Below are 26,805 nucleotides of genomic sequence, written 5' to 3' on the forward strand. Positions count from 1 at the left end.
GGGTACATTTCAGGAAGACACGAGACTTCAATAATATGTGAGTAATATGTGTAAGATGTATATTGGTTCAGTCCCAAGAGTCGAGACAATTTGAAGAGGGGAGACGGCTTCCAGGTCACAGGTGGTAAAACAAAGGGTCGCATTCTTTTGTGTCTGATTAGCCTTTCCAAAGAAAGCCGTCGGATGTTCCTTGATCTCAGTGAGCAGAGCAGAGGAATGGCTTGGAATTCTGTCCCTCCTGTGTCTGCAGGGAATTTCCCTGTGATGTTCATTGATCTCAGTGAGCAGAGCAGGGGAATGGCTTGGAATTCTGTCCCTCCTGTGTCTGCAGGGAATTTCCCTGTGAACACATCCTGAGGGAGTTAGGCAGTTTTTTTATTTTTTTAAATCTTAGCTGTCTTTTTAAAGACTAGAACAGAAGGCTGGTTGGCCCTAAGCAGTTGCCAGCTTGACTTTTCCGTTTGGCTCAGTGATTTGGGGGATCCCAAGATTCATTTTCCTTTCACACTGTGAACACTTGTACACAAATGTTCATGGCAGTTTTACCTGTGAGAGCCCCAAACTAGAAATAACCCAAATGTCCTTCAACAGAGGAATGGAGCCGGGCGCGGTGGCTCAAGCCTGTAATCCCAGCACTTTGGGAGGCTGAGACGGGTGGATCACGAGGTCAGGAGATCGAAACCATCCTGCCTAACACGGTGAAACCCCGTCTCTACTAAAAAATACAAAAAACTAGCCGGGCGAGGTGGCGGCGCCTGTAGTCCCAGCTACTCGGGAGGCTGAGGCAGGAGAATGGCGTGAACCCGGGAGGCGGAGCTTGCAGTGAGCTGAGATCCGGCCACTGCACTCCAGCCTGGGCGACAGAGCGAGACTCCGTCTCAAAACAAAACAAAACAAAACAAAAAACCAGAGGAATGGATACAGAAATTGCAGTGTATCCAACAACGGAACACTTTTTATAAAAAGTAACAATGAGCATACACCACAGTGTGGGTGAGCGTCTAAGAAACGCTGTCACCGAGGACAGGCGTGTCCTACTCTTCTGTCCTGTACAAGGAGGGCCCCGTGGATGATTCTAGCCAGCGCGACTTACTCTGCCGGAACAGCAGATTCGTGGTTGCCTGAGCGTGGGGAGGGAAAGAATCACCAAGGGGCCGAAGGAACATTTGGGAGTGTCGGAGATGTTTGTGGGGGCTCCCAGGGGTATACGTGTCCAAACCTAGCAAACTGCACACTTTAAATAGTTGAAGTGGGCCGGGCGTGGTGGCTCACGCCTGTCATCCAGCACATTGGGAGGCCAAGACGGGCAGGTCACTTGAGGTCAGGAGTTTGAGACCGGCCTGGCTAACATGGCAAAACCCCATCTCTACTAAAAACACAAAAATTCTGACATGGTGGCGGGCGCCTGTAGTCCCAGCTACTTGAGAGGCTGAGGCAGGGGAATCACTGGAACCTGGGAGGCAGAGGCTGCAGTGAGCCGAGATGGAGCCACTACACTCCAGCCTGAGCGACAGCGTGGGACTCCATCTCAAACAGTAAATAAATAAATACTTGGAGTGTATTACGTGTTAATTATACTTCAATAAAGCTATAAAAACTGAAAAGGAGGCCGGGCTTGGCGATGGGGCCTGTGGTCCCAGCTACTCGGAAGGCTGAGGCGGGAGGATCGCTCGAGCCTGGGAGGTCGAGGCTGCAGGGAGCTGGGATGGCGCCGCTGCACTCCAGCCTGGGCGACACAGTGAAACTCGGTCTTGCTCCCTGACTGCCGCAGGGTCCAGGGCTTCCACCAGGGCTACGTGGCTTCAGGAAGGGGAGCCTAGTAACCCCCCAAGAGGCGCCCTTCTCGCCCCCTGCCCGCCCAGACGAGGGGCAGGGCCCGGGACCCCCTGACCAGGGCAGGAGCCGCAGAGCCAACCCCGTCCCTGCGCAGTGGGGGCCTGGTGCCCTCTGGTGGCCGCTGGGGGCACAGCATGCCCCGTCCTCCCAGGGGACTCTGCCCGGCAGGCCCCGGGGGCTCCTCTCTGCCTCCACCATAGACCTGGGTTCTTCTTCCTCCCCGGCCTGAGGGGTGCTGCTGCCTGAAGTGCAGGGGGGCCCTGGCTATTCCTCATCCTACAGCCGCCATCCCCCTGCCGCTCCCACCAGGAAGGTTCACGACTGGGCTGGAGCGCAGAGAAGGGCTTCCCGCTGAAGCCTCAGGCCAACTCCACTGATAGCTGGTGTGAAAAGGCCTCAGGGTAGGGCCCTTCCCTCCGCAGCCCTAGACCTCCTCCCACAGCTCCCTGCCTTGCCCTGGGCCTCCCTGCCTTTCCTGTCCCAAGCCCCAAAGCCTTCTCATCTCGTGATGGTCCACGTGGGCCTGGATGCCCACCCAGGATGTGGTGCTGGATCAGCTGGGCGTCCACGTGAAGACAGAGAGGAGCCCCGTGCCCCCCACCTCCCACCGTCCGCAAAAGTCAACGCCAGGTGTGTGGCAGAGCCGAGCGTGAAAGGCAACACAATGAAGTTTTTTTCTTAAATGAAGGAATAGACCAGGCGTGGTGGCTCATGCCTGTAATCCCAGCACTGTGGGAGGCGGAGATGGGTGGATCACGAGGTCAGGAGATTGAGACCAGCCTGGCTAACACAGTGAACCCTGTCTCTACTAAAAATACAAAAAAAATTAGCCAGGCATGGTGGCGGGCGCCTACAGTCCCAGCTACTCCGGAGGCTGAGACAGGAGAATGGCGTGAACCTGGGAGGCGGAGGTTGCAGTGAGCCGAGATCGCACCACTGTGCTCCAGCCTGGGCGACAGAGTGAGACTCTGTGTCAACAACAAAAAAAAAAAAAAAAAAAAAAGAGGGAATAGGCCAGACGTGGTGGCCCACACCTGTAATCCCAGCACTTTGGGAGGCCGAGGTGGGCGGATCACCTGAGGTCAGGAGTTTGAGAGCAGCCTGGGAAACATGGAGAAACCCCGTCTCTACTAGAAACACAAAATTAGCCAGGTGTGGTGGCGCCTGTCTGTTAATCCCAGCTACTCAGGAGGCTGAGGCAGGAGAATCTCTTCAACCTGGGAGGCGGAGGTTGCAGTGAGCTGAGATTTTGCCATTTCACATCAGCCTGGGCAACAAGAGTGAAACTCCGTCTCAAACAAGCAAACAAGGTACCGTTCAGAGGGTGGAACATGGAGGCAGAGAGGGAGAAGATCCCCCAGTACAAGAGTTCAATGAAGAGCTCGTCCAAAGGAGGAGGCACAGGGAGGCGGCCAGAGCCGAGAGGTGCCACCCAGAAGCAGACGTGCAGCTCCTGCACAACTCCAGCCTCGCCTGGCGAACGGGGCGGCACCTTCTGACGCTGACCCCACGCGTCCTGGAAATGCGAGAGGTTTGCTGAAAGGAGCGTTTCCAGACATTCACGGCCACACCGTGTGTGGTAGCTGCAAACTGGAAATTACCCACATCACCACCCACGGGAAACGGCACAGCCGCGTGCGGCATTCACGCAGGACGGCCTCGTCCGCACGGCAGCTGTCTCCCGAGCGCAGCGTGGACCCGAGGACGCAGACGCAGAAAGGGATGCAGGGTGCGATTCCACTTGTGAAAGCTCAGGTCAGGCTGGCCCTGGGTGGCGGGACGCCGTGTCCTGCGGCCTTGTGGTAGCTACTGTCTGGAAAAGCATCGTGTGGCACCAGGCGGCACTTTCCGCACGCCCAGCTCTCGCTGCCACCCCTCACAGTGCAGGCCCCAGTCTCCTAGTCCTGTGCCCTGGACTCCCAAGAACTTCCGGGTCCAAACCCCTCCTTAGAGAGATCCCTGGCCCCCCCAGCCACCCCTCTCCCTACTTCCTTCTCGGGAGAGCTGCCGTCGGAGCTGAGCTCATCTGCCTGTTAGATTGGATGTTTATTGTCGGATCTCTTGCCCTGTCTTCTTGTCCCCTGGCTCGGAACCGGCCTGGGAATGGGCACCGTGAACCCCAAGGTCAGGACAGCCTGGAGGGTGCAGCTGAGCAGAGCTGGGCGTGGGGACACCTGACCCTGACGCTCCCTGGCTGTGTGGCTACACATGAGCCTTCACATGAGCCCCGGAGGTCAGGACAGGGAGGCACAAGCCCTGGCCAGGACACAGAGGCCATCTCAAAAGCAGGCCAGGAACATTCCAGGGGTGGCAGGGAGGGCAGGTCTGAGGTTTCACTGTGGGTGGCGGAAGCACGGGAACGGAGCTGCCTGCAGGTCAGCGTCCTCCGGCCTGTGTCTGACCTCACCTCGGCCCGGCCCCGTGCCAGGAAGTCGTTCTCACGTACTGTAGCTGGAGGGCCCTCAAATGCCATCTATTTGTGGCCTGGACCCTGATGGCTGGCACAAGTCACGTGTGACCACAGGGACGCGGTATTTTTGGCACGGGGGTGGAGCCTGTGCAGCCAGCCTAGCACCATGCCGCCCTGGGATGGGCAGCTCAGACCCCCAGCTTGGCCGCCGGGACCCAGGTAGGACAAGGTCAGCTGCTTGCTCCTGACCCAAGGGGTCCCAATGGTAACAACCCCCACAGAGGTTTCTCCAGAGACCAGAGAGGAGGGCGAAGGTCAGTGGGCGGGAAGCCACCATCCCTGGCCTCCATCTCAGGACTCTGTCCCTGCCAAAGGGACTTCCTACCCCCTGGGTCCAGAGGGGCTGACCTGAGGCCGAGGTCAGTAGGGGTAGACCCGACAGCTGGCTAGGCTCTCCTTGCTTCTCTGAAATGGGGCAAAGGAAGGCACCCTGAGCAGCCAGGCAGGCCTGGGTTGTGCTGCAGACCTCGAGGACGGCCCGAGGTGGTTGCTGGGTCAAGAGACCCATTGCACCCTGCACCTCCTGCCCAGGCTCTCCCTGCTGACCGGGGCCAGCTCTGGTGAGCACCACCTGGAGCTCAGAGAATAGCCTGGCCCAGCCAATGCGATCGGAAGGTCATCACCGAGGGCTGGGCACCTGCTGGGCCCTGCAAACCTCTCCTGTGGCCGGCTGCCAGCTGGGGCGCCCTAGGATGGGCCAGGGCCGCCCGCCTCCCGAGCGCACTGGTCCCATTGGGTGGACCCTGAAAGGTGCTTTGCCGTGTAAAGACAGCTCTGGCAGAAGGTGGAGGAAGTGAGGCCGCCCCAGCTAAGGTGTGATGGGAAACTGAGCGTTCAACCCTGAAGGCGGCTGGTTTTATAACTTCACTGGTAGAAAATCATCCTAGATTCTAGAAACGTAACACACTATGTGATGTAATCATCACACAGCTATCATTTGGGGTGCGTTGGGAATTAGGGTCATGGGAGCTGGGGATCTTCCAACTTGGAAATCATCACCACTACGTTTGAAGGAAGCGCGACCCTCCCCTCGAGATGTTCTCTTCCTTTCAGGGCCCAGATGGAGCCCCGAGGCGGTGGAACCCCCGGGTCTCGTGCGGCAGGAGCCGCATGTGCAGTGTAGTGCCTGGGGCCTGAACCCACGAAGACCCCACTGGACCCATTCTGCTACCCTCCAGTGCCTCTGCTGAGCCCACATGGAAAATTTCCAGTACAGCGTCCAGCTGAGTGACCAGGACTGGGCTGAGTTCTCAGCCACTGCCGATGAGTGTGGCCTCCTGCAGGCTGGCCTGGCCTCTGGGGACGAGCCCTTGTCCAGTGACATTGACCAAGGGGACAGCAGTGGCAGCAGTCCCCCCAGGCCCCCGCCTCTCCCAACTGGGCAGCCAGCTGCAGGAGGGCGGAGTTGGCGGGGCTGCGAGGGGGAGGACGTGGCCACACAGCAGCTGGTCAGCAGGTCTCTGTGTGAGCCTGTCTTGGCCCTGGGGACCGGTCAGCAGACACCCAGCACGTCCACACGGGCAGAGGCTCCACCGTCCCTCGGCCCCGGCGCCAGCCCTCCCGGCCAGTGCTCATCCCGCCCTGGTCCGGCGTCTTCTGGAGACCAGATGCAGAGGCTTCTGCAGGGCCCTGCCCCACGGCCCCCTGGTGAGCCCCCTCGGAGTCCCGAGTCCCCTGGCCACAGCACTGGCTCCCAGAGGCCCCCCGATAGCCCTGGAGGCCCACCACGGAGCCCCAGCCGGAAGAAGAGGCGAGCTGTGGGTGCCAAGGGGGGTGGGCACGCAGGGGCCTCTACCTCTGCCCGGACGGGCTCCCCGCTGCTCCCCGCGGCCAGTCCTGAGACGGCAAAGCTGACGGCCAAAGCCAGGCAGGAGGAGCTGGGGCCAGGCCCTACAGGAGCTCCTGAGCCAGGGCCAGATTTGGGCCTATCTACACCCGTCCCTGTGACTGAGCAAGGCACAGACCAGATCAGAGCCCCTCCCCGAGCTGAGCTGCACACGGGGTCCACACCTGTCCAGGAAGCCCACCCAGGTGTCTCATGGGCTAAGTCAGACCTGGCTGTGTCCACACCTGCCTCCGAGCCGCAACCTGACACGGCTGTGTCCACACTGACTTCTGAGCCTCAGTCCAGTGTGGCCCTGTCTACACCCGTCTCCAAGCTGCAACCTGACACGGACACGGCTGTGTCCACACCTGCCTCCGAGCATGGCCTGGACATGGCCTTGCCGACAGCAGGCCCAGTGGCTAAGCTACAGGTGGCTTCATCTCCACCTGTCTCAGAGGCTGTGCCGAGGGTGACCGAGTCCAGCGGGCTTGTGTCTACCCCTGTTCCCACAGCTGACACCGCTGGCCCCGCCTGGTCTCCCACCCGCAGAGCTGGGCCTGATGTGGAGACGGAAGCGGTTGTGTCTGCGCCCTCAGCCGGGGCCCCTGGATACCGCTCTGGGGAGCCCGCACTGGGTCTCACCCAAGTCCCCAAGAAGAAGAAAGTGCGCTTCTCTGTGGCTGGGCCCGGCCCCAACAAGCCAGGCCCAGGAGAGGCCTCAGGCCTGGCCCCATCGGCCACAGCCAGGCCCTCAGCCCCCCGGACAGCAACTGGGGGCCACGGGGGGCCTGGAGCCTGGGATGCTGTGGCTGTCAGTCCCCGGCCCCACCAGCCTCGGATCCTCAAGCACCTGCCTCGCCCCCCTCCCTCTGCCGTGATGAGGGCCCGGCCCGGGCGCAGCTTTGCCGTGACCCTCCCGGAGGCCTACGAGTTCTTCTTCTGTGACACCATCGAGGAGGACGAGGATGCTGAGGTGGCAGCAGCCGGTCAGGATCTGGCAGACATCCAGTGGCCGGACATGTGCGAATTCTTCTTCCAAGACGCTGGAGCCCAGAGGCCGAGGCAGCGGGGGTCCCCGGCGCCACTCCCAAGAGCTGATCCTGTACCAGCCCCCGTACCTGGAGACCCTGTGCCCATCTCCATCCCTGAGGTCTATGAACACTTCTTCGGGGACGACAGGCTTGAGGGCGTGCTAGGGCCGGCTGTCCTGCCCCAGCTGCAGGCCCCGGAGCCTCCCAGGTCGGCCTTCCAGGGTGCGGGGCCGGGGACCCCCCTCAAGCCAGCCACAGTAGAGCGGCTCCACCTGGCTCTTAGGCGGGCAGGTACGTGCTCTCGGATCCCCGTCCAGGTAGGTCCCAGGCAAACACTGTCCAGGGAGCTTGGCCAAGGAGGGGACCACTGGGGAGGGGCAGGCAGGGCTCAGGTCATCCCCTGGCAGGGGAGCGTGGGGGACCAGCCCCCAGTCACCCCAGGACACAGTCCAGACGGGGTGGCCCAGGCCAGGCGCCCGGGCTGTTCAGGGGGCTGGCTCTGCACTGGCTGTTGCCCTGTGTTGTTCCCGCCCCGGCCTCGCTGCCTTCAGGGTCAGGCATCTGCGAGGCGACATCTCACACTCATCTCCTCTGGGAGATGCTTCACAGACCAGAAAACGGGGGCTCCACAGGCAGTCCCCCCAGACAGGCCCAACTCAACCAGGTCACCCAAGTCTCAGGCAGAGGAAGCACGGGGCAGATGTGACTCCGACAGACACGTCCAGGGCAGGCGGTTTCCGGGGCAGGCGGCCCCCGGGGCAGGCAGTTCCCGGGAAGACGTGTCCAGGACAAATGTCTCTTACGACAGACATGTCCCAGGGTGGACGTGTCTGGGACAGGCGGTTCCCAGGGCGGGCGTGTGCGGGGCAGGCGGTTCCCGGGGTTGGGGGGAGGCGGGTCCTGGGGTTGGGGGGGGAGGTGGTTCCCGGGATTGGGGGGAGGCGGTTCCCGGGGTTGGGGGGAGGCGGTTCCCGGGGTTGGGGGGGGAGGCGGTTCCCGGGATTGGGGACAGGCGGTTCCCGGGATTGGGGGGGAGGTGGTTCCCGGGATTGGGGGGGAGGCGGTTCCCGGGGTTGGGGGGGAGGTGGTTCCCGGGATTGGGGGGCAGGTGGTTCCCGGGGTTGGGGTTGGGGAGGTGGTCCCTGGGGTGGGCATGTGCAAGGCAGATGGTTCCCTGGGTTGGAGGGAGCAGGGGGTTTCTGGGGTTGGGGGAAGGCGGTTCCCGGGATTGGGGGGGGAAGTGGTTCCCGGGATTGGGGGGGGAAGTGGTTCCCGGGATTGGGGGGGAGGTGGTTCCCGGGATGGGGGGGAAGTGGTTCCCGGGATTGGGGGCAGGCGGTTCCCGGGGTTGGGGGGGAGGCGGTTCCTGGGGTTGGGGGGGGAGGCGGTTCCCGGGATTGGGGGGGGAGGTGGTTCCCGGGATTGGGGGGGAGGCGGTTCCCGGGATTGGGGGGGAGGTGGTTCCTGGGATTGGGGGGGGAGGTGGTTCCCGGGATTGGGGGGGGAGGTGGTTCCCAGGATTGGGGGGGCGGTTCCCAGGATTGGGGGGGAGGTGGTTCCCAGGATTGGGGGGGAGGCGGTTCCGGGATTGGGGGGGAGGTGGTTCCCGGGATTGGGGGGGAAGTGGTTCCCAGGGTTGGGGTGGGGGGAGGCGGTTCCCGGGGTTGGGGGGAGGCGGTTCCCGGGATTGGGGGGGAGGTGGTTCCCGGGGTTGGGGTGGGGGGAGGCGGTTCCCGGGATTTGGGGGGAGGTGGTTCCCGGGACTGGGGGGGGAAGTGGTTCCCAGGGTTGGGGTGGGGGGAGGCGGTTCCCAGGGTTGTGAGGGGAGGCGGTTCCCGGGGTTGGGGGGGAGGCGGTTCCCGGGATTGGGGGGGAGGTGGTTCCCGGGATTGGGGGGGAGGTGGTTCCCGGGATTGGGGGGGGAGGTGGTTCCCAGGATTGGGGGGGCGGTTCCCAGGATTGGGGGGGAGGTGGTTCCCAGGATTGGGGGGGAGGCGGTTCCGGGATTGAGGGGGAGGTGGTTCCCGGGATTGGGGGGGAAGTGGTTCCCAGGGTTGGGGTGGGGGGAGGCGGTTCCCGGGGTTGGGGGGAGGCGGTTCCCGGGATTGGGGGGGAGGTGGTTCCCGGGGTTGGGGTGGGGGGAGGCGGTTCCCGGGATTTGGGGGGAGGTGGTTCCCGGGACTGGGGGGGGAAGTGGTTCCCAGGGTTGGGGTGGGGGGAGGCGGTTCCCGGGGTTGTGAGGGGAGGCGGTTCCCGGGGTTGGGGGGGAGGCGGTTCCCGGGATTGGGGGGGAGGTGGTTCCTGGGGTTGGGGTGGGGGGAGGCGGTTCCCAGGGTTAGGGTGGGGGGAGGCGGTTCCCGGGGTTGTAGGGGGAGGCGGTTCCCAGGATTGGGGGGAGGCGGTTCCCAGGATTGGGGGGGAGGTGGTTCCCAGGATTGGGGGGGAGGCAGTTCCCGGGGTTGGGGCGGTGCAGGGAGTTCCGGGTGGGCATGTGCGGGGCCGTCTCTAAGTGCAGCCATGGGGCTGACGGTGAGCTTCTCTCCTAGCGGAGCTCCGGGGGCCTGTCCCGTCATTTGCCTTCAGCCAGAATGACATGTGCCTGGTGTTTGTAGCCCTTGCCACCTGGGCTGTGAGGACGTCAGATCTGCACACCCCAGACGCTTGGAAAACAGGTTCGGGTGCTGGGGGCAGAGGGAGCTGTGGCTAGAAGCCAGACCGAGGGGCACTGGCAGGACGAGGGGTGCATGGGGGCCCCAGGGCTCTCCCCTGACCTGCTCCTCCTAGGCTGAGCCGCAGCCCTGGCCGCATCGGCCTAGCCCGCCCTTTGAGGGCTGGGTCTTGCGGGCAGACGGTGGTCACAGCCAAGCTGGCCCTCAGGAGACCCTGTGCTTCTCTTGCAGTCTTGCTGGCCAACATCGGCACCATCTCTGCCATCCGCTACTTCCGCCGGCAGGTGGGGCAAGAGCGCCACAGCCCCAGCTCCTAGGAGCCAGGCCCGGGCCAGGGAGATGCGGGATGAGGAGATGACCACAGGCACCCAGGACGGGACGAGGTGCCACCCTTGCCCGAGCCCTCTGACCCCTGTCTTCTACGGTGTCCAGGAGGGGGGCGTGTCCTGGTGCTGCTCCCTCGGACTCACCTGAGGATCCAGCCAGTGGCCACGGCCACTCCCCACGCCTGGGAGGGAAGGTGCTAAAGTCTGGGTGGGTGGAGGGAGGCAGGTGGCTGGATAGGAGGGTGGCCAGATTCACAGATGAGAACACAGGGCATTTGGTTAATTTCAGACATGCAATAGTGGGGAGGTCATTTTACTAAGAAGTTATTTGTTGTTTATCTGAAATCACATTTAACCGCACCCTGCATTTCTTCCGGGATGCAGTGGGGGCTGAGTGGCAGGACAGGACTTGGACCCTGGAGGGGTCTGAGCAGCGAGAGGCTCTGGTTGGAGCTCTGGGCAAATGGAGGGGCGAGGACACAGGGCAGCCTCCTCACAGGTGGGCCGGGCTGCCAAGGGCTCCAAGGCCCATCACTCTTGATCCTCAAGGGACTGTGGCCAAGGCCTCTCTGAGCTCTGGCCTGAGACAGTGAAGGCAGCCCGGCGGCCCCTGCAGGGTGGGGGTCTGTGGCAGAGCTGCGAGCCCCTCCCTGGGAAGCCCTGGGTGCAGGTGCAGAGGGAGAATTTGGCGGCATCAGACGGAGGGCTGGGCTCCTGGGGTTGTCCTGGCGGCTCCTGTGGGGCAGCTGGGGGCCCACGGCCAAGGGGAGTCAGAGATGAGTTGGGAAGGTCGGTGAGGGGCCGAAGGTGGCAGAGGAAGGGGGCTGCCTGGCTGGGTGCCAGGTGGGGGTCCCCGGGTGGGGGTCCTGCCAAGGCAGTGTGTGCAGGGTCCTCAAGACTGTGGGAGATCCTGGCTGCTGAGCGGAGAACACGTGTACGCGGCACCAATAAAATTCTTTCTTTTCTTTTTCTTTCTTCTTTTCCTCGTTCTCTCTCTTTCCTTCTCTTGTCTTCTCTCTCTCTTTTCTCTTTTTGTTCTTTCTCGTCCGGTGGTGTCAGCATCTCCCGTGCTGCCCTATGGCGCATGCCCAGGCCATGCAAGGACCCACCCGCCCTCCTCCTTGGGACACCCTGGCCAGTGCTCCTCACACCTTGCTGACCTGTGACCCTCATGCCCTCTGACCTCACATACTCTGACCCTGCTGACCTTTCTCTTTCCTCCGACCTTCACGCCCATGCCGCCCTCCCACTCCCAGTGAGTCTCCCCCCTGACTCCTGGCGAGCTGAGCTGAGGGCCGACCCTGTGGATGGCCAGGACCTCCCTGACCTGTGACCCACCTCGCCAGCCAGGGCATTCCCTCCCTGCCCCAGCTGCTGGCACTGAGGAGCAGGAGCCGAGGACAGGCTCTGAACTCAGGGCCCCGGAGACCCCCCATCACACTGGGTTCAGACCCTGACTTGTAATTTGAAGTGGGTTAGAGGGGCGGGTACCCTGGAGCTTGGTGAGGGTGGTCCTGAGAGCCGGCCTCACCGTGGCCATCAGATCCACTGCACCAGACCCGCACTGGCCTCAGGCCCTCCAAGCTGGGGGCACTTCCGGTGGGAGGAAGACAAAGTCTCGTCCCAGAGGTGGTCGTAGCCGGGGCCCTGGCTCCTCCTGGAGGACCAGCCATCTATGAGGGAAGGCAGAGATGTGTCAGCCTGTGGGAGGCAACAGGCACTCACCCCAGGAGGCAGGATCCTCACTCACCTGTCAGAGGCAGCCGGGGTTCAGGCAAACCTTCCCTGGCAGAGGAGACCTGGGAAGCCCAAACCGCCAGTCTGAGAGCCAGGTACAGCCCCAGGCAGGGAGCTTGGAGACGGCCAGTCGATGTGCAGATCCCCACCCCCCGGGTTGGCATCACCCACGTCCCCCTGCTCTCCCCCCCAAGTCCCGTCTCCCCACCTCCCTGCTGGCCTCCCTGTCTCCATCTGCCCCCGTCCTCCTGTTTCCCTCCCTGCTCCCTCAGAGTCCCAGGAGGCCCCACACCAGCGCCCCCAGCACCCCGGAGCGCAGGGCACACTGGCGTGAGGACTGCTACTCACAAGCTGAGGGGAGTCTGGGGGCTGCGGCCCCCCGTCCTTGGCTGAGCCCCGGTGTCTCTGAGAGGCTCTGGACTGCATGACTCCCTTCTTGGAGAGCAAGTGGGGGCCCGAGGGGCCGGAGGAGCTGGAGCCGGGGTCAGAGGCAGGCACAGACACAGGTACCAAGGGGAGTGGGCTCAAGGGCACAGGTCCAGGTGAGCTCTGCATAGCACTGAGGAACTGCCAGGAGAGCCTGGGCTGGGGCCTCAGTGGCATCCAGGGACCCCCAGAACCTCAACCTCCCATCAGAGCCTGAACAGACCTCAGGCTCGGGGCAGCCCCAGACCCCAGGCCGAGAGGCACGGTCTAGACCTCCCCAACCTCAGGCTGCAGGCACCTCCCGCCCTTTCTGTCGCCCAGCAGGGGCCTGACCTCCTCCAGGCCCCGGACATCGGTGACCCTGCGGTGGGAGGTGGCGGGGGGCGTGTAGGGGTCAGCATAGAGGGGTGAGTGTGAAGTTTCCGAAGCGTGGTCAGGGGCGTCTGGGCTGCTCTCCAGGCTCAGCCTGTTCAGCTGCAGGGCAGAGGTGGGAGAGATGGGCTTCTCGGCCAGAAGCAGCCTAGGCCACCCCTGCTCTGTGCAAGACACCCCCGGTGACGCCAGGACAACCAGGCCCAGAGACAGGCCAGTGCAAGACACCCCGGGTGACGCCAGGACAACCAGGCCCAGAGACAGAGGCCAGTGCAAGACACCCCTGGGTGACGCCAGGACAACCAGGCCCAGAGACAGGCCAGTGGTGCGGAATGGTGGGAACCAGGCCAGGGCTGGGTGGGTGTGCTGGGCCCACCTGGGTCAGGTCCAGGTGCAGTGGGGTGGCAGGGCCGCGGCCCTCTGCCCGGGCCTTGCTCCTGGGTGACCGGCTGCTGTTACGTCTCAGCTCAGTCCTCCGTCGGCCAATGCTGGTGCGGTCAGAGTTGGCCTGGTCCTGTGGGGACCACACACCTTCCACAGAGAGCCCCTTGGCCCCTCTCCTGTGTAACTCTCTGAGGCTGCAAGGGGCTCCCTCCAGTCTGAGTTCCCCTGACGAACCAGGGTCCCCAACACACACTTACCCGACAGTCTTATGTCCCACTTTCGTCTGCCACCCTGTAAGCACTCACCGGTGCGTGCTGGGAGGAGCAGCCCACAGTGGATGGCACTGAGGACTCAGGCAAGGAGTGGCTGGTGCGTGTGGAGGGGGGCACCAGGCACCCCGAGTCCCAGCTGGTCCGTCCGCCTGAGGACAGTGAGCCTCGGCCGCTGCCCGTAACCTGGGTGGGCAGCGAGTGGGGGTGAATGAGGGCTGGACCCCCTCCCCACCTGCCCCTGCCTGGACCTACCCTGCTGCCCCCGCTTTTTTCTTTTTGGGACGGAGTCTTGTTCTGTCTCCCAGGCCGAAGTGCAGTGGCACAATCTCAGCTCACTGCAACCTCTGCCTCCCGGGTCAAGCGATTCTCATGCCTCAGCCTCCTGAGTAGCTGGGATTACAGGGGTGCATCACCACGCCTGGCTAATTTTTTGTTTGTTTGTTTGTTTTGAGACGGAGTCTCTCTGTGTCACCCAGGCGGGAGTGCAGTGGCGAGATCTCGGCTCACTGCAAGCTCCGCCTCCCGGGTTCACGCCACTCTGCCGCCTCAGCCTCTGAGTAGCTGGGACTACAGGCGCCTGCCACCTCGCCCAGCTAGTTTTTTGTATTTTTTAGTAGAGACGGGGTTTCACCATGTTAGCCAGGATGGTCTTGATCTCCTGACCTCGTGATCCGCCCGCCTCGGCCTCCCAAAGTGCTGGGATTACAGGCTTGAGCCACTGCGCCAGTCCAATTTTTTTTGTATTTTTAATAGAGATGGGTTTCTCCAAGTTGGCCAGGCTGATCTCGAACTCCTGACCTCAAATGATCCACCTGCCTCAGCCTCCTAAAGTGCTGGGATTACAGGCGTGAGCCACCATGCCCGGTCTGCTGCCCCATTTTTACCACTGCCCAGCACCTGGGCTGTGGGGCCTGCTGATGCCTCACCTGCAGCCCTGGGAAGCTCTCGGCGCCAGGCAGCGGCGGGGCCCCCGCCCTGTGGGTGACGGCACGAAGGCACAGCAGCCAGTGGCTGTAGTCCTCATAGCTGGCGCACACCACGCGGATGGTGTTGATGAGGGGGCCTGGCACACAGATGCTGTGAGGGGCTGGCAGGGTGGGGTGTACCCCTCAGCACCCCGACTAAAGAGCCGGGTGTCCCCCAGGCTCCCGCCCCACCATGGCCTGGCCAGGCAGGAGGCAGAACTGGGGTCAGGGCCCCACCTTCGATCAGGAAGGAGTGGATCTGCTTCTCCTTCTCCTCCAGGTTGATGTGGACCGCACGGAGTGGGAGCTCCCCCTGTGGGGGCGGAGACTGAGGGCCAGGCCTTTGTGGGGGCAGCCCCGGGGCCCCGCCTGGCTTCGTCCCACCCTCGTGCCCTCCAGAGCTTGGCTGGGTACTTGGAGAGCTGGGCACCGAGGCCACCGCCCTGAGGGAGGCCAGTGGGTCCCATATGTCCTGGGGCCACTGCTAGCCCTGGCGGGGGGACCTTCGCTGGCTAGGGGCAGACACACAAAGCTACAGGACTGGCCTCCTGGGGTCCCCAGAGAGGAAGTTGGGCCAGGGGAACCACAGGGAGGGCCCTGTGTTTGTTCCTCAGTGATTGAAGTTTACCATGAGTGCACACCCCCTTCCCGGTGCCCACCCTGGGGGACACAGGCACACACACGTGTGCACACACACCCCTCACGGGCAGGCACACACGAGGGAGTCCCCGGGAGGGGCTCTCAGCCCCGTGCTGCCTGCCCCAGGGTGACGGTCAAGAACCTCAGGGTGAGAAGCTCAGGGCGGGCAGGGGCTCCTCCACGTCACGGGGAGACCAGACTGACCAGGACTGCGGGCCTCGCGCTCTGTCTCAACAGGCCCCGAAATACAGGTTCCTCCTGCACGGCCGCCCCCTTCCACCCCCAAACAGGTGCCTCCCTGGGGCGGGCCCACAGTGGGGAGGGGCCCACCTTGAAGCAAAGCCCGTCCAGCTCCTCAGAGAAAATGGCCAGGGACGTCGGGTACAGGACCAAGAGCCGGTCCCACTGCTCCTGAGTGGGGGGCGTCAAACGATGCGGGGGCTGAGCTGCTGTGCACCCAGGGCCAGTCCCTGCCCTGCCCAGCACCCGGCACCCCTCCTGTCCCCCTACAGCCCCATGCACCTCCCACCCACCTGTGCGGGCAGGTGCTGCAGCTTGACCCTCGAGGCACAGACAGCGCTGCCGCCTGGTTCGTGCCCTGACGCCGTCCGCAGCCGGCTTAGGCGGCGTTGCAGAGTCCAGGGGAGCTCGTCTCCACAGGACCCCTGTGAGGAGGAGGTCAGAGCAGGCTGCGAGGATCTGGGTGGGGAGGGGCGTGGGGTCCCTGGCACTGACCTGTGGCGGTGCCGAGTGGCAGTGTTGCAGCCCCCCAAGGAGGGCCGTCTGCTTCTCCAGGTGGTAAAGCCAGCGGTCCAGCTCGGCCCGGCTGGGGCAGAGCACCAGGAGGGGTGCGGGCAGCGGGCCTGTGGGTGGGGCAGAGAGGGCACACACATACACACACATGCCCCACAGCCCACAGGGCAGGCCCCTCTCCAAGTCCTGGGTCACGAGTGCCTCTGGGGGCCCGGGGAGCATCCCAAACACCTGTGATCTGGAAGGCGTGCTCTCGGGACCCCTCCAGCAGGCAGACGCTCAGCTCCGTCAGTGGTAACAGCCCCTGCCAGGCACAGGGTAGGAGCTTCAGGGATCCACGGAGGGAAGGGTGGCCATGGCCCCACCCCCGCCGCCCACTGCCTCACCTGAAAGGTGAGTCCTTCCGAGCCGTGGGCCTGGAAGTACAGGTGGGCGGGGAACAGCTCCAGGTAGCAGTCGCTGACGTCCTGCGCGGGCAGCAGGGTCGTCAGTGCAGGGTCTGGGGAGCCCCAGGCTGGTGGGGATGCTGCACCCGCAGCATGCTCCCCCCGGCCCGGCCCGGCCCCCACCTGGCTGTGCTGGAACCGCAGCTGGACCTTGGCGTAATGTACGACTTTTCCCAGGTTCCTCACAGGCACCCTCCGCCGCGCCTTCTTGAACACACTCAGGAACGGCTGCTCCAGGTTTTCTCGTTGGTTCTGCAGGTCCAGGATGTCCTAGGAGGAGCGGCGCTCAGGGGAGGGGCCTTGCCTGGGCCCCCCACCCCCTCCGCTGGCATCCACACAGCTACAGGACTATAGGCATGGTCTGCCTGTGCACAGCCACCCAACATATATGTGAAGAACAGCCTCCCCCAGGCATAGAACCTGCACACTCAGCCTCTCCACAGGAAAACAGTCATGGCAGAACTTACACACACACGTGCATACATATATATACACATGCACGTTTGCATACACGTACATGCACACACCCCCGATACGTGCACATACAGGCAACATGCATGTATCCATATATGCACACACACACATACACGTGCATACACGCACATATGCGTACACGTACACATAGACACACACATGCCACACAATACAGACACATACAGATGCATACACACATGTACACACACATGTACACACACATTCACGCATATGCATGGATACACACGTGCACACATATGCACTTGCACACATACACACAGATGCATACATGTCCACACACAGACATACACCAAAACACACATGTATACACATACACGTGTCACATGCACATATACACATGTGCGCACACATATACACATGTACACACACATGCACTGCACACAAACACATGTACACATGCGCACACATACACACCGATACACATGTGTACACACATGCACACATATGCATACATACACACATGCACACGTACACTTGCACACACATGCACACACGTGCATACATGCATACACATCCACATACCAATACACCAACACACGTATACACATACACGTGTGCACACACGTGTGCACATGCATATACACACATGCATACACACATGCATGCACACATACACAGTGCACAAATACGTGCACACACACGCACATATACACATGTGCATACACATGCACACATACACATACACACTTGTGCACACACTCATGTGCGTGCATACACACACACACAGACACACTTCCCCACACAGAGCTGCCTGGTCTAGTGGTAGAGATGGTGAGATTTGAACTCAGTGGATTAAATCCTATCTTCATTATTTCCTAAGCTGTGTAACATGTCTTTGGTTATTCAACCTCTGAAGACTTGTTAGAAGAATTTGGGGGTGTCTGGGTAACACTCAAAACCCTCCCACGTCTCCAGTATTGGCTGGTAAACGTTTAACACCTGGTTCTACAAAAAACAGACACAGAAACACACCAATGCCCTGATTTGTAACGTTTGTCAATTTCCTCAGTGTCAACGTTCTCAGCGCCGCCCATTTCCAGCCCCCAGACTGAAAGATGTGAGGAGATTTCCGGGGTCGATCCCCTGAGTGTGTGCTGGCCGCTTGCTTAGGTGACAGCCGGGTCCTGGCAGTGCCCCGAGGGGTCAGACCCCCGCTCTCCGGCCACTGCATGTGCTCTTCCCGCTTCGGGGACCGCTCAGTCCCCACCCCCTTCCTTACCCGCTTTGCAGCTTTGCTCAGACATCACCTGCTCCAAGAGGTCCTTTTCTGAAAGCCCCTCTAAAATTCCAGCCTTCCCTGATCCTCTGCACCCATCCCCGCTGTTTTTCTCCTTAGCACCAACCCCACCCTTCTCACTGGATCTTCTATTTATTTGCCCCATCGTCTGGGAGTGGGAGCACCGTGAGAACAGGGGTTGTCTATTCCGTTCAGTTGTGTCCCCAGAGCCTAAGGCAGGGCCTGGGATGTGCTGTGGGTATCACTGCATGTGCTGAGAGGGGAGAGGAATCCACATCCATGCCACACTTAGCCAATCCTGGCACAGTCCTCTACAAATGCAGGCTTTGATCACCAGGCTAGAGATCAGAAAGGGGACGGGTGTGAACCTGGGGCTGGAGAGCTCTGTGATCCACAGGCTCAGGGGCAAGTGGGAAGGTGTCCTGTTCCCTCTAGGAGCTGGCAAGGGCTACCTGCAGTGCTGCTGTGCCCTGGCCAAGCTTAGCTGCCCCTGAGCAGGCCCAGGAATGTGAACAGACAGACGCATAGGCTTTCCCGGCCTCCCGCCTCTGGGTGGGGCCTCCTGTACCCACACCCATCGTGGGAACTGATGCCGGGTAGGCACCTATGAAAAATAGGCCACAGACCAGGAAGGGCCACACAGCTAGCCCTGCAGCCCAGCTCAGCCTCGGGGCCCCAGGGAGGACTCAGCCTGGAGCCGGCAGAGCCAGCTCACAGCACTGGGTGCAGAGCCCAGGCACAGGGCAGAGGAGCACTGGCTCCAGGACTGGCCCCGAGCTCCTCCCCCAGCCCCATTTCCTGAGGCTCAGCGGGTTCCCTCTCTGGCTACCATGTCCTGGCAAGGGAGGACCACTAGGGCCACCCACCACACCTCATAGGACCCTACCAGGGTCCCACTGCATGTCCTGGGCCTGGACAGAGAGAGTAGCGTCTGAGATGCAGCCAAAGGGACCCCACCCCTAGGCCAGCCTGGCCCCCTCTGCCTGCCCACTCCTCTGAGGCAGTGTGGTTTCCAAAACCAGCACCTGTTGTCTGCAGGGAACCCTGAAACTCTGCAGGTCAGGAAAGGGTATGGCACGAGCCTCCTGCCTGGCGGGGGCATGTTGGCAACGGGGTCTGCACGGCCACACCAGCTGCTGGACCTAGGAGTGCAGGGCAGGGGTCCTCTCCCCCAGACGCTCCTAGGGCCTGCACATAGCATCCAGCCTGCCTGACAGGGGTGCCGTGGGGGTTCCTCCTCCTGTTCCCTCAACCCAGCACCAGGCACATCTGAAAGGGGCTGGGCATCTACCCTGTGAAGACCCTTAGTCCTACGGGGGCCTGGGCGGGGGGATGGGCATGGGGGTTCTTCTGCTCCTTCCACGACGGAGAGGTGGCCTAGTGTGTGCTCGGGAGATGCCTCCTTGCTGCGTGGCCTTGGCAGGCTGGGAGGAGGCCCTGCGTGCACAGAGGGGTTGCTGTGGACAGGGCGGCGGTACCCAGCAGCAGCTTCCTGCGGGACACCCCGTCAGAAACAGGCCGCGGGTAGGTGGCCGGCTGGCTCACTGCGCACCTGAAGCCCCTTACTGTCAAGTGACACGACCAGCACGACCCCAGCCCCACTGCAGCGACAGAGACGCGTGCGCCGGTCCCCTGCGGGAGGAGGTCCCGGGAGGCCCCGCCCGCGGCCCGCCCCGCCCAGCTCGCTCCCGACTGACTCAGTCCTGCGTCGCGGTTTCGCTCTCCGCTCAGACTTTCGGCCGGATGAGCTCCCCAGGGCGGGGCAGTCAGCGTCCGCTCCTCACCTAAGGGGGTCTGAATCCCCCCGGGCCGAGGGGAAGACCCTGAACTGCAAGGACACGCGGCACACACGCGTGGGCAGAGCCACGCTCCCAGACCCCAGCTACCGCGTGCGCCGCGCTCACCGTGCCCGGGATGTAGTGGAAGAGCTTGTTGGCGGCGGCGTCCCCGCTTCCAGCAGCCTCGGGGCCCAGCAGGCCAGCCGGCATCCGTGCGCCGTCCTCTCTGGGGACAAGGCAAGGGAGCTCGTGGCCCCGGAGCGGGTGGGGGAGCCCCGTGCCCAGGTGGCCACACCCACACCCCGCTCACCTGTTTCCCTTCAATGAGGGCTTTCTGGAGAAGGAGGCCCGGAGCCTCCTGGGGGCCTGAGGGACACAGTGGCTGTTCCCCATGGCCAGAGTCGTGCAGGTCGGCAAGTCTGGGTCCCTGTCCACAGCCTCCTGCCCCCGCCTCCCACAGGCAGGCGGGGCTCTGGGACGTCCCGCCCGTCACCCGGGGCTGGGCGGGGGTGGAGCCATTCTGGAAGAGGCCTGGCCCCTACCTGAGCCGTCCAGGTCTCTGCCCTGGGCCCTCCACACCGAGGGGCCAGCCTTGGGGCGATCTCCCCTCTGGCCCAGACAAGGCCTCCAGTGTGCAAGGGGCACCCCACTTGCCTGTGCTCAGGCTTTGTGAAATCGGGGCCACCTTCCAGCACCCCCCCAACAATGTGCACACACATCCTGTTTCCATCTAAACCCTGGCCGGCCTGAGTCACCGGTGACTGCAGGGAGGGCTGAGGCAGGAATTCCAGCATAGGAGACAGTGCCCAGAGCCACCCCAGCCTCCCCTCCTGCCTGGGCTCCCTCACCAGACCCATCAGGGTCCTCAAGGCTTAAGGGGACTCTGGAAGGCCACGTGCCACCTAGGCGGCCAGGACAGTCAGCATACGCAGGGGCAGTGCTGTCCTCCCCCGCCGCACCCCCAGAGCCCAAGACGTGGCGGGGACCTCAGCCTCAGGACCCAGCCCAGGCAAACCCCACCTACAGTGGGAGGGACTCCATGGCCCCCACCCTCCCTGGATGCACAGCTCTGCCTTGTAGCCCCCAGACACCGGTGCAGCATCTCAGGCCACCCGCCCACGCCCCTTACCCTGGACCCCCAGATAGGACCCAAAGTTGCGCAGCTGCCCCACAAGCCAGAGAGATGCTCAGCCTGGGAAGCCCCAGAAATGTGTTTATTGTTCAAGTTGGGATTGTATTGCTGTGTGGGGCCCGAGTGCACACGTGTGCACCCACTACAAGATCCAGGGAAGACGGCACAAAGCAGACGATGACAGGAAGGACACCTGCTCCCCACCCTTCCCGGGACCCCGCCGTGTACAAAATTCGAGCTGGGGTCTGCAGCTGCTTGGAAAGCCCCAGGGCCTCTGGCTCCGCGGCCTGCAGGGTCTGAGCAGGCAATGGCCCTGGGGCAGCGAGGCCCCGACCTGGTCACTCCCGGCTGCCCGCCATGCAGGCAGTGGAGGGGAGGACGGGCGGCCGCAGCACTGCTCACCCCTCAATAAATAAGATAAATAACTAAATAAATAAACAACTAAATATAGACACGAAGGAATGGACGCAGAGACGTGAACAGAAGATGCAAGATGTCCCTGGTGGGGGCCACGGCCCCCTTAAGGCATGTGGGAGGCTGCAGGCCTCTGGGGGTGGGGGGGTCAGAGGCTGGTGGAGGACACGGACAGCGTGGGCGAGGACGGCGGCGGGAAGTTGAGCAGCTCCAGCACCGCCACACCCACACTGCTACGCCGTGTGAACATGCAGGACGCGGCCACCCACTTGTTGGTCCTCGGGTTGTACTTCTCGATGGAATTGAGGCTGGAGCTACCATCGTTACCCCCCACGGCGTACAGCCATCCATCCATGGCCACCAGGTCGTGCGTGCTCCTGGGGGGCAGGCGGGGTGAGCCCCTGGCTGCAGGAAGGGGTGCGGGGGGAGGGGCCGCGCCACGAGAAGCAGTGGGGGCGGGACATGCCCCCTGAAGTGGGGAAACCCCTCCCCACAGCGCAGCCCCACTGCGGACCTGCGGATGTTCATTGGCGCCACGCTCTCCCAGGCTCCGGCCTTGGGACTGTATCTCTCTACCGAGTTGAGGCAGCTGGTCCCGTCGTTGCCCCCTGCCACGTACAGGGCACCCTCCAGCACGGCCACACCTGCTGAGCTGCGTCGGCTTAGCATGGACGCCACGGACGACCAAGCGTTCACCTGGGGGCAAGGGTGTGGGCTGGAGGCAGACCCGCCACAGGCATCCCTCCCCTGCCGCAGCCCCAACTCCAGCGTGGGGTGTCAGGAATGGGTGGGATGTGGGTGACCAGAGAGGGGAGGGCCCCGCAGCGCACAGGAGGGGGTGGCCAGGAGGGGTGCACTATGCACCTGGGGCTCATACTTCTCCACAGTGGCCAGGTGTGAGGAGCTGTCGTAGCCGCCCACGGCATACAGGTTCCCATCTGCGGAAAGTCAACATGCCCGTGGCACTCCTGCTGGCAGTGGGGTCTCCAGGGTGGGGGAAGGTGGGGACCCCCCCCAGGCAGGCCCCATCACCCACCAAGCGTGGCCACTCGCACATAGCGCCTCCGGGTGCTCATGGCAGCGACGGATGTCCACGTTCCGGTCAGGGGGTCGTAGCGTTCGGCACTGTGGGCACCAGGACCGCCACAGCTCAATAGAGACAGAAAGGCGTCCCGGCCCCAGGACCTGCCCTCCCCAGCAGAACGGCCGAAATCTTACCCTAGGAGTCACAGAGACTCAGACCGCAAAGTCCTACCAGCCAGGACCCGCTGGTGGGCACAGGCCCCTGGCTGCCTGGAAAAGCCTGGGCGTACACCCACCTGGGCCCAGCCTCTGGACCGGAGGTAGGGATCCCAGAGAGGAAAGGGGACTGGGGCAGCAAAGCCAGTTCAGGCCCAATGTGGCCGTGGCCTGGGGTGAAGCGGCCTCGCAGATCACTCCCTTTAACACCCCGTCAGATACGACCTCCATGATGGTGACACAAACTCGCCTCTTGCGAGGTGGACCCTACAAAGCCACTGGGGCCCCAACCCCAATTACTACCTGTTCAGGCAGGAGGCCCCGTCATAGCCGCCAGCCGAGTACAGGAGTCCGTGCAAGGCAGCCACACCCAGGCAGCTTCGCCTCGTGCCCATGGACACCTCCGGCTGCCACGTGTTAGTCACGGGATCGTAGGACTCCACGGTAGCCAGGTCTGAGGTCCCGTCATAGCTAGCAGAATTAACCCACTGCAGGTCAAGACTGGCCTGGCGGGCATGCGCCAGACCCGACCCCAGTCCAGCCTCCAGGCTTACCCACCCACGGCATACAGCCGGTCCCCATGGGGCACACACCAGACCTGACCCAAGTCCAGCCTCCGGGCTTACCCGCCCACAGCATACAGCCGGTTCCCCACCGCAGCCACTCCCACCCGGGCCCGGCGCGTGGACATGGAGGCCACCACGTGCCAGCGGTCGGTGCGCGTGTCATAGGCCTCACAGTCTCCGTGGATGGCAAACAGGCTCCCACCGCCTGGGGAGGGCAGGTGGAGACGGGACTCGTGAGTGGATCCCACTGCTGGGCCACACCCCGGGCTCCTGGAGAGGCCCCTGGATGGAGGGGCGGAGGGGCAGGTCAGGACCTGACCGGCACAGGTGGGGTGGGTTTGTGCTGGTGGGGGGCAGAAGGCACAGGGCAGGAAGGAAAGGGGCGGGGAGCCATACCCACAGCAAAAAGCACAGGCCCGGCCCCCTCACAGCGCCGGGGCCGCGTGCGGCTGGTGCCCAGGACACCCCTCTGCTCGGGCAGCAGGTGGAATTTCAGGGCCTCGATGAGAAGATCCTTGCAGTCAGGGTGGTGCCTCACCAGGCTCTCGGCATCCACGTGGCCCAGCAGGAAGTCGCGGCTCAGTAGAGGCAGCCGCACACACTTCATGAGCTGAGGCGCAGGGAACACTACGCTCAGGCGGGACCCTCGGGCACACTGGGCCCCAGGGCTGAGACAACCCCCCAGACGCCTGTACCACCTGTGTGACGGGTTTTTCTTCAGACAGGGTGGGTACCATCCCCACGGAATCCCTGAACTCAGGAAAGATCAGGGCGCACCAGGCCCTCAGCCACCTGCATGCCCTCCTGGATGCTATGGGAGCCCCCGGGGCCGGGCCTCACCCGTGGGACATGCTGCCTGCGGGTGTCCACGTCATGTTTCACCCAGCTCAGGACTGCTCGGTAGACCTCCTCCTCCGAAGGCACGTTTAGGCTGTCACTAGAGACCAGTTCCAGCACCTGGGGGTGGAGGTCCTCAGACCTGAGATCTGGGGAGGGTCCTGTGGGCCCAGGGAGCCCCGAAGATGCCTAGGAGGAGGGTTGGGGGTGGGGGCTGAGTGTTCATACTGGGAGGGGCTGAGCAGAGTCAGGAGCCACAGACCAGGCTCCTGGGGGGCCTCCATCCAGGAGGGTCTTGGGGATGCACAGCAGGCACTAAGGATTGTGAGCAGGGCTGCATCAGGACAAAATGGGGTCGGGAGTCAAAAGCAAAAACGGGTGGGGTGGAGGGCGCCGGCTGGGCCCACCAGCTGTTACCTGTTTCAGGGGCAGCAGCATAAACTCTTCGGTCTTGGCCACGTCCACGAAGTGCTGCAGCACGTACCTGTGGGCGGCCTTGAGCAGGTCGCTGCAGGAGTGCGCATCGGCAAAGCTCCGGATGCCCAGGCAGTTGGAGGGGTCGAGCTGACTCAGCAGGAACTTGCAGCAGGCGTCTCGGACGCCATTCAGCTGCAGGAGGCTGGCGGCTGGGAGCAGAGTCTACGGGGCACCGAGATGCGGGTGAGGGAGGCACAAGGTGGAGGGCAGCGGGATCTGGCTGAGAGGACTTCACCGGGCCCCAGGGGAGGCAGCCTCACCTGCACGTTGCCCTCGCCCACCACGATCTCAGCCGTGTACGCAAACTGCACCAGCTGGTCCAAGGCCTGAGGGTCGATGTCGTGCAGCGTCACGTGGGTCTGGCGGCTCTCGCTCATCTCATCTGTGGGGACAGCGTGTCAGAGGGGCTGACCCCAGGGACCCACGGAGTCCCCAGCGCCGCGCAGGCGGGTACTTGCTTGTGAACATGGCGTGGAAGTACGGGCTGCAGGAGGCCAACACCACTTTGTGTGCACGGATCTCCTTGGCGGCCACGTGCAGGACGATGTCGCACAGGAGGCCGCGCTGGCGCATGCGGCTCATGGCCACGAAGGCGTCGTGGTAGTGCCGCTTGGAGTTGTGGGCCACGCTGTGGCCCTCGCGGCTCAGCAGCTGCACGGCTCCCTCCATGGGGGCTGCGGGCCGAGCCTGCCGGGGCCGCGTGCGCTCTGCCTCGGGGCTGCAGGGGGCGGGCGGGTCAGGCTTCGCCCGGCTGGCGCTGCCCGCCCGCCCTGGTTGCCCTGGAGACTCTGGGCCGTGCCCGGGCAGCCCGCGGGGACCCAGCCCCTGGTGCGACGGGGGCGCCGGCAGCCCTCGCCTGATCTCCGCCAAGGACCCCCGCCCCGCGCGCGCCGTGTCCAGGCCTGCGCTGCGCCCCTGCTCCCCCGGGCGTCGTCAGAGCCCCGCGCCTGGCCCCGCTCCCCGGCGCCCCCACGAGCTCAGCTCCTCCGCGTTCCCAGCCGCCCTCTCGGGCCCGCAGCGGGAGCGGCGACCTGGGAGCGCGGGGCGCCGGTGGGGACGCTACTCCGGGCCGACCCCGCTCCGCACCCAGGTCCCGACCTCCCCGGGCCCTCGGGAGCGGCCCCCGCCCCTTCTGCGAACGGACGCGAGGGCGGGGGCCGGGCAGGTCCCGAGGCCGCCCCCCGCGCCCCGACCCCCGCCCACTCACGCCGGCGGCTGCGGCGGTGGCGGCGGCGGCGGCGCCTCGGGCCCAGGCCCCGGGCTGCCGTGCTCCGGGCTCTGCGTCCTGCCGGCCGGGCGCTCGCTGCGGGGCTGCATTCGGCTGCCGGACCCGCCGCCGATTCGCGGAGGACGCGCGGGCGAACCGACGCAGAGACTGCCGGAGGGCTGCTCGGCGGTGGCGGCCCGCTCGCGTCGCTCAGTCCCGCCGCTCCCGCCCGCAGCCGCTGTTTCTCGGCGCCGCCCGCCTCGCCTGCCGAGAGGCTTCGGGGACTAGATGTTGGACGCGGATCCTTCCAGCGCCGCGCCCCGGGTTCGCCGCCTCCTCCGAGAAGCCCCCTAAAGGCCCCACCCTCATCCTCCTCCAAGAAGCCCCCCAGGCCCCGCCATCCTCCTCCTCCGGGAAGTCCCCCAGGGCCCGCCATCCTCCTCCTCCGGGAAGCCCCCCAGGCCTCGCCCTCCTGCTCCTCCGGGAAGCTCCCCAGTCCCCACCATTCTCCTCCCTCGGGAAGCCCCCCCCAGGCCTTGCCCTCCTCCTTCTCCGGGAAGCCCCCCAGGCCTCCCCCTCCTCCTCCTCCGAGAAGCCTCCCAGGCCTCACTCTCCTCTGGGAAGCCCCCACAAGCCTCGCCCTCCTCCTCCCCCAGGAAGCCATCCCCGCCCCCTTGACCCCCTAACTTGCTCTCCTCCGGGGAGCCCCGCGGCCCCGCAGCACCAAGAGGCCAAATGGGACCCCGAGGCCACTCCGCCCGCGTCCCTCACTCGCCCTTTCAGCGCCAGGGCTGGCGGAGCCGCGCCTGCGCCCCAGGGCGCCCCTGTCGTGGGGTCTGGCTGTCCGGGCCCGCGGGCCCCGGTGTCAGGCTGGTAGCAGGGAGGAAGGCGCCGGTCTCCCCACCGCCTTCACCCCGTGCGGCGTCCCCGGGAAGGGCCGCAGAAGAGCCACCGTCGGCGTCCAGAGGGCCGTGGACGGGGAGCGCCCTGCACGGTGTTCGTGGCGCTGGCCCGATCTCCGCGGATCGGGCAAAGCCAGCCTGGCCCTCGGGTCGCCCGTCTTTTGTCGAGTTGGCGACAGCGGTTCCCACCGCCCCTCGCGTTTCCTACTGGACCCTCGACTTTTTATTGTTGATTCGTGGGAGCTCTTTGCATAGGGGCGCCGCCGTCGCAGTCTGGCGTCCTCGCAGGCGCGTGCCCTCGGAGCGCCGGGTGGGCTGCGGGCGCGACGGGGCACCTGGTCTCTCTTTCCCGGGGCGGACACCGGCGTCG

At 64.0% G+C, this 26,805-nt stretch overlaps 3 protein-coding genes across 15 annotated transcripts; 1 reads left to right on the forward strand and 2 right to left on the reverse strand.

The window, feature by feature from the left end:
- Positions 1-4,401: 4,401 nt before the first annotated feature.
- Positions 4,402-11,128, forward strand: PERM1 (PPARGC1 and ESRR induced regulator, muscle 1). 7 transcript variants are annotated; one of them, XR_012427863.1, is made up of 4 exons: positions 4,402-4,560; positions 5,360-7,479; positions 9,709-9,834; positions 10,063-11,128. XR_012427863.1 is itself a non-coding variant. In XM_074024262.1 (4 exons), exons 2-4 carry the CDS (start codon positions 5,503-5,505, stop codon positions 10,146-10,148), a joined length of 2,163 nt encoding a protein of 720 aa, XP_073880363.1. In that variant the 5' UTR covers positions 4,402-5,119; positions 5,360-5,502; the 3' UTR covers positions 10,149-11,128. The 7 variants fall into 7 exon arrangements, 4 of the variants coding, with proteins under 4 accessions (XP_073880363.1, XP_065387400.1, XP_005545203.3 ...); XR_012427862.1 differs by having other exon boundaries at positions 4,402-4,475; XR_001487929.4 differs by having other exon boundaries at positions 4,402-4,465.
- Positions 10,815-20,096, reverse strand: PLEKHN1 (pleckstrin homology domain containing N1). Of its 2 annotated transcripts, none has more exons than XR_012427877.1 (16): positions 19,972-20,096; positions 19,788-19,887; positions 16,275-16,421; positions 16,092-16,172; positions 15,937-16,009; positions 15,688-15,815; positions 15,486-15,617; positions 15,283-15,363; positions 14,551-14,626; positions 14,275-14,411; positions 13,334-13,531; positions 13,069-13,206; positions 12,654-12,794; positions 12,243-12,461; positions 11,908-11,956; positions 10,815-11,830 (listed from the first exon to the last, which is right to left on the reverse strand). XR_012427877.1 is itself a non-coding variant. In XM_045382567.3 (16 exons), the coding sequence occupies exons 1-16, from the start codon at positions 20,052-20,054 to the stop codon at positions 11,697-11,699; spliced, it is 1,869 nt and encodes a 622-aa protein (XP_045238502.2). In that variant the 5' UTR covers positions 20,055-20,096; the 3' UTR covers positions 10,815-11,696. The 2 variants fall into 2 exon arrangements, 1 of the variants encoding a protein (XP_045238502.2); XM_045382567.3 differs by having other exon boundaries at positions 13,382-13,531.
- Positions 20,097-20,845: 749 nt separating this feature from the next.
- Positions 20,846-25,760, reverse strand: KLHL17 (kelch like family member 17). Of its 6 annotated transcripts, none has more exons than XR_012427873.1 (12): positions 25,534-25,760; positions 24,785-25,044; positions 24,587-24,708; positions 24,267-24,488; positions 23,853-23,969; positions 23,409-23,622; positions 23,073-23,294; positions 22,750-22,917; positions 22,244-22,332; positions 22,072-22,145; positions 21,722-21,903; positions 20,846-21,584 (listed from the first exon to the last, which is right to left on the reverse strand). XR_012427873.1 is itself a non-coding variant. In XM_045382549.3 (12 exons), exons 1-12 carry the CDS (start codon positions 25,641-25,643, stop codon positions 21,356-21,358), a joined length of 1,932 nt encoding a protein of 643 aa, XP_045238484.2. In that variant the 5' UTR covers positions 25,644-25,760; the 3' UTR covers positions 20,846-21,355. The 6 variants fall into 6 exon arrangements, 2 of the variants coding, with proteins under 2 accessions (XP_045238484.2, XP_045238480.2); XR_012427867.1 differs by having other exon boundaries at positions 22,085-22,145; positions 23,073-23,217; positions 23,853-24,038; XR_012427870.1 differs by having other exon boundaries at positions 22,085-22,145; positions 23,853-24,038.
- Between the last annotated feature and the right edge of the window lie 1,045 nt (positions 25,761-26,805).

This window comes from Macaca fascicularis, chromosome 1 (assembly GCF_037993035.2).
Source record: "Macaca fascicularis isolate 582-1 chromosome 1, T2T-MFA8v1.1".
NCBI lineage: Eukaryota > Metazoa > Chordata > Mammalia > Primates > Cercopithecidae > Macaca > Macaca fascicularis.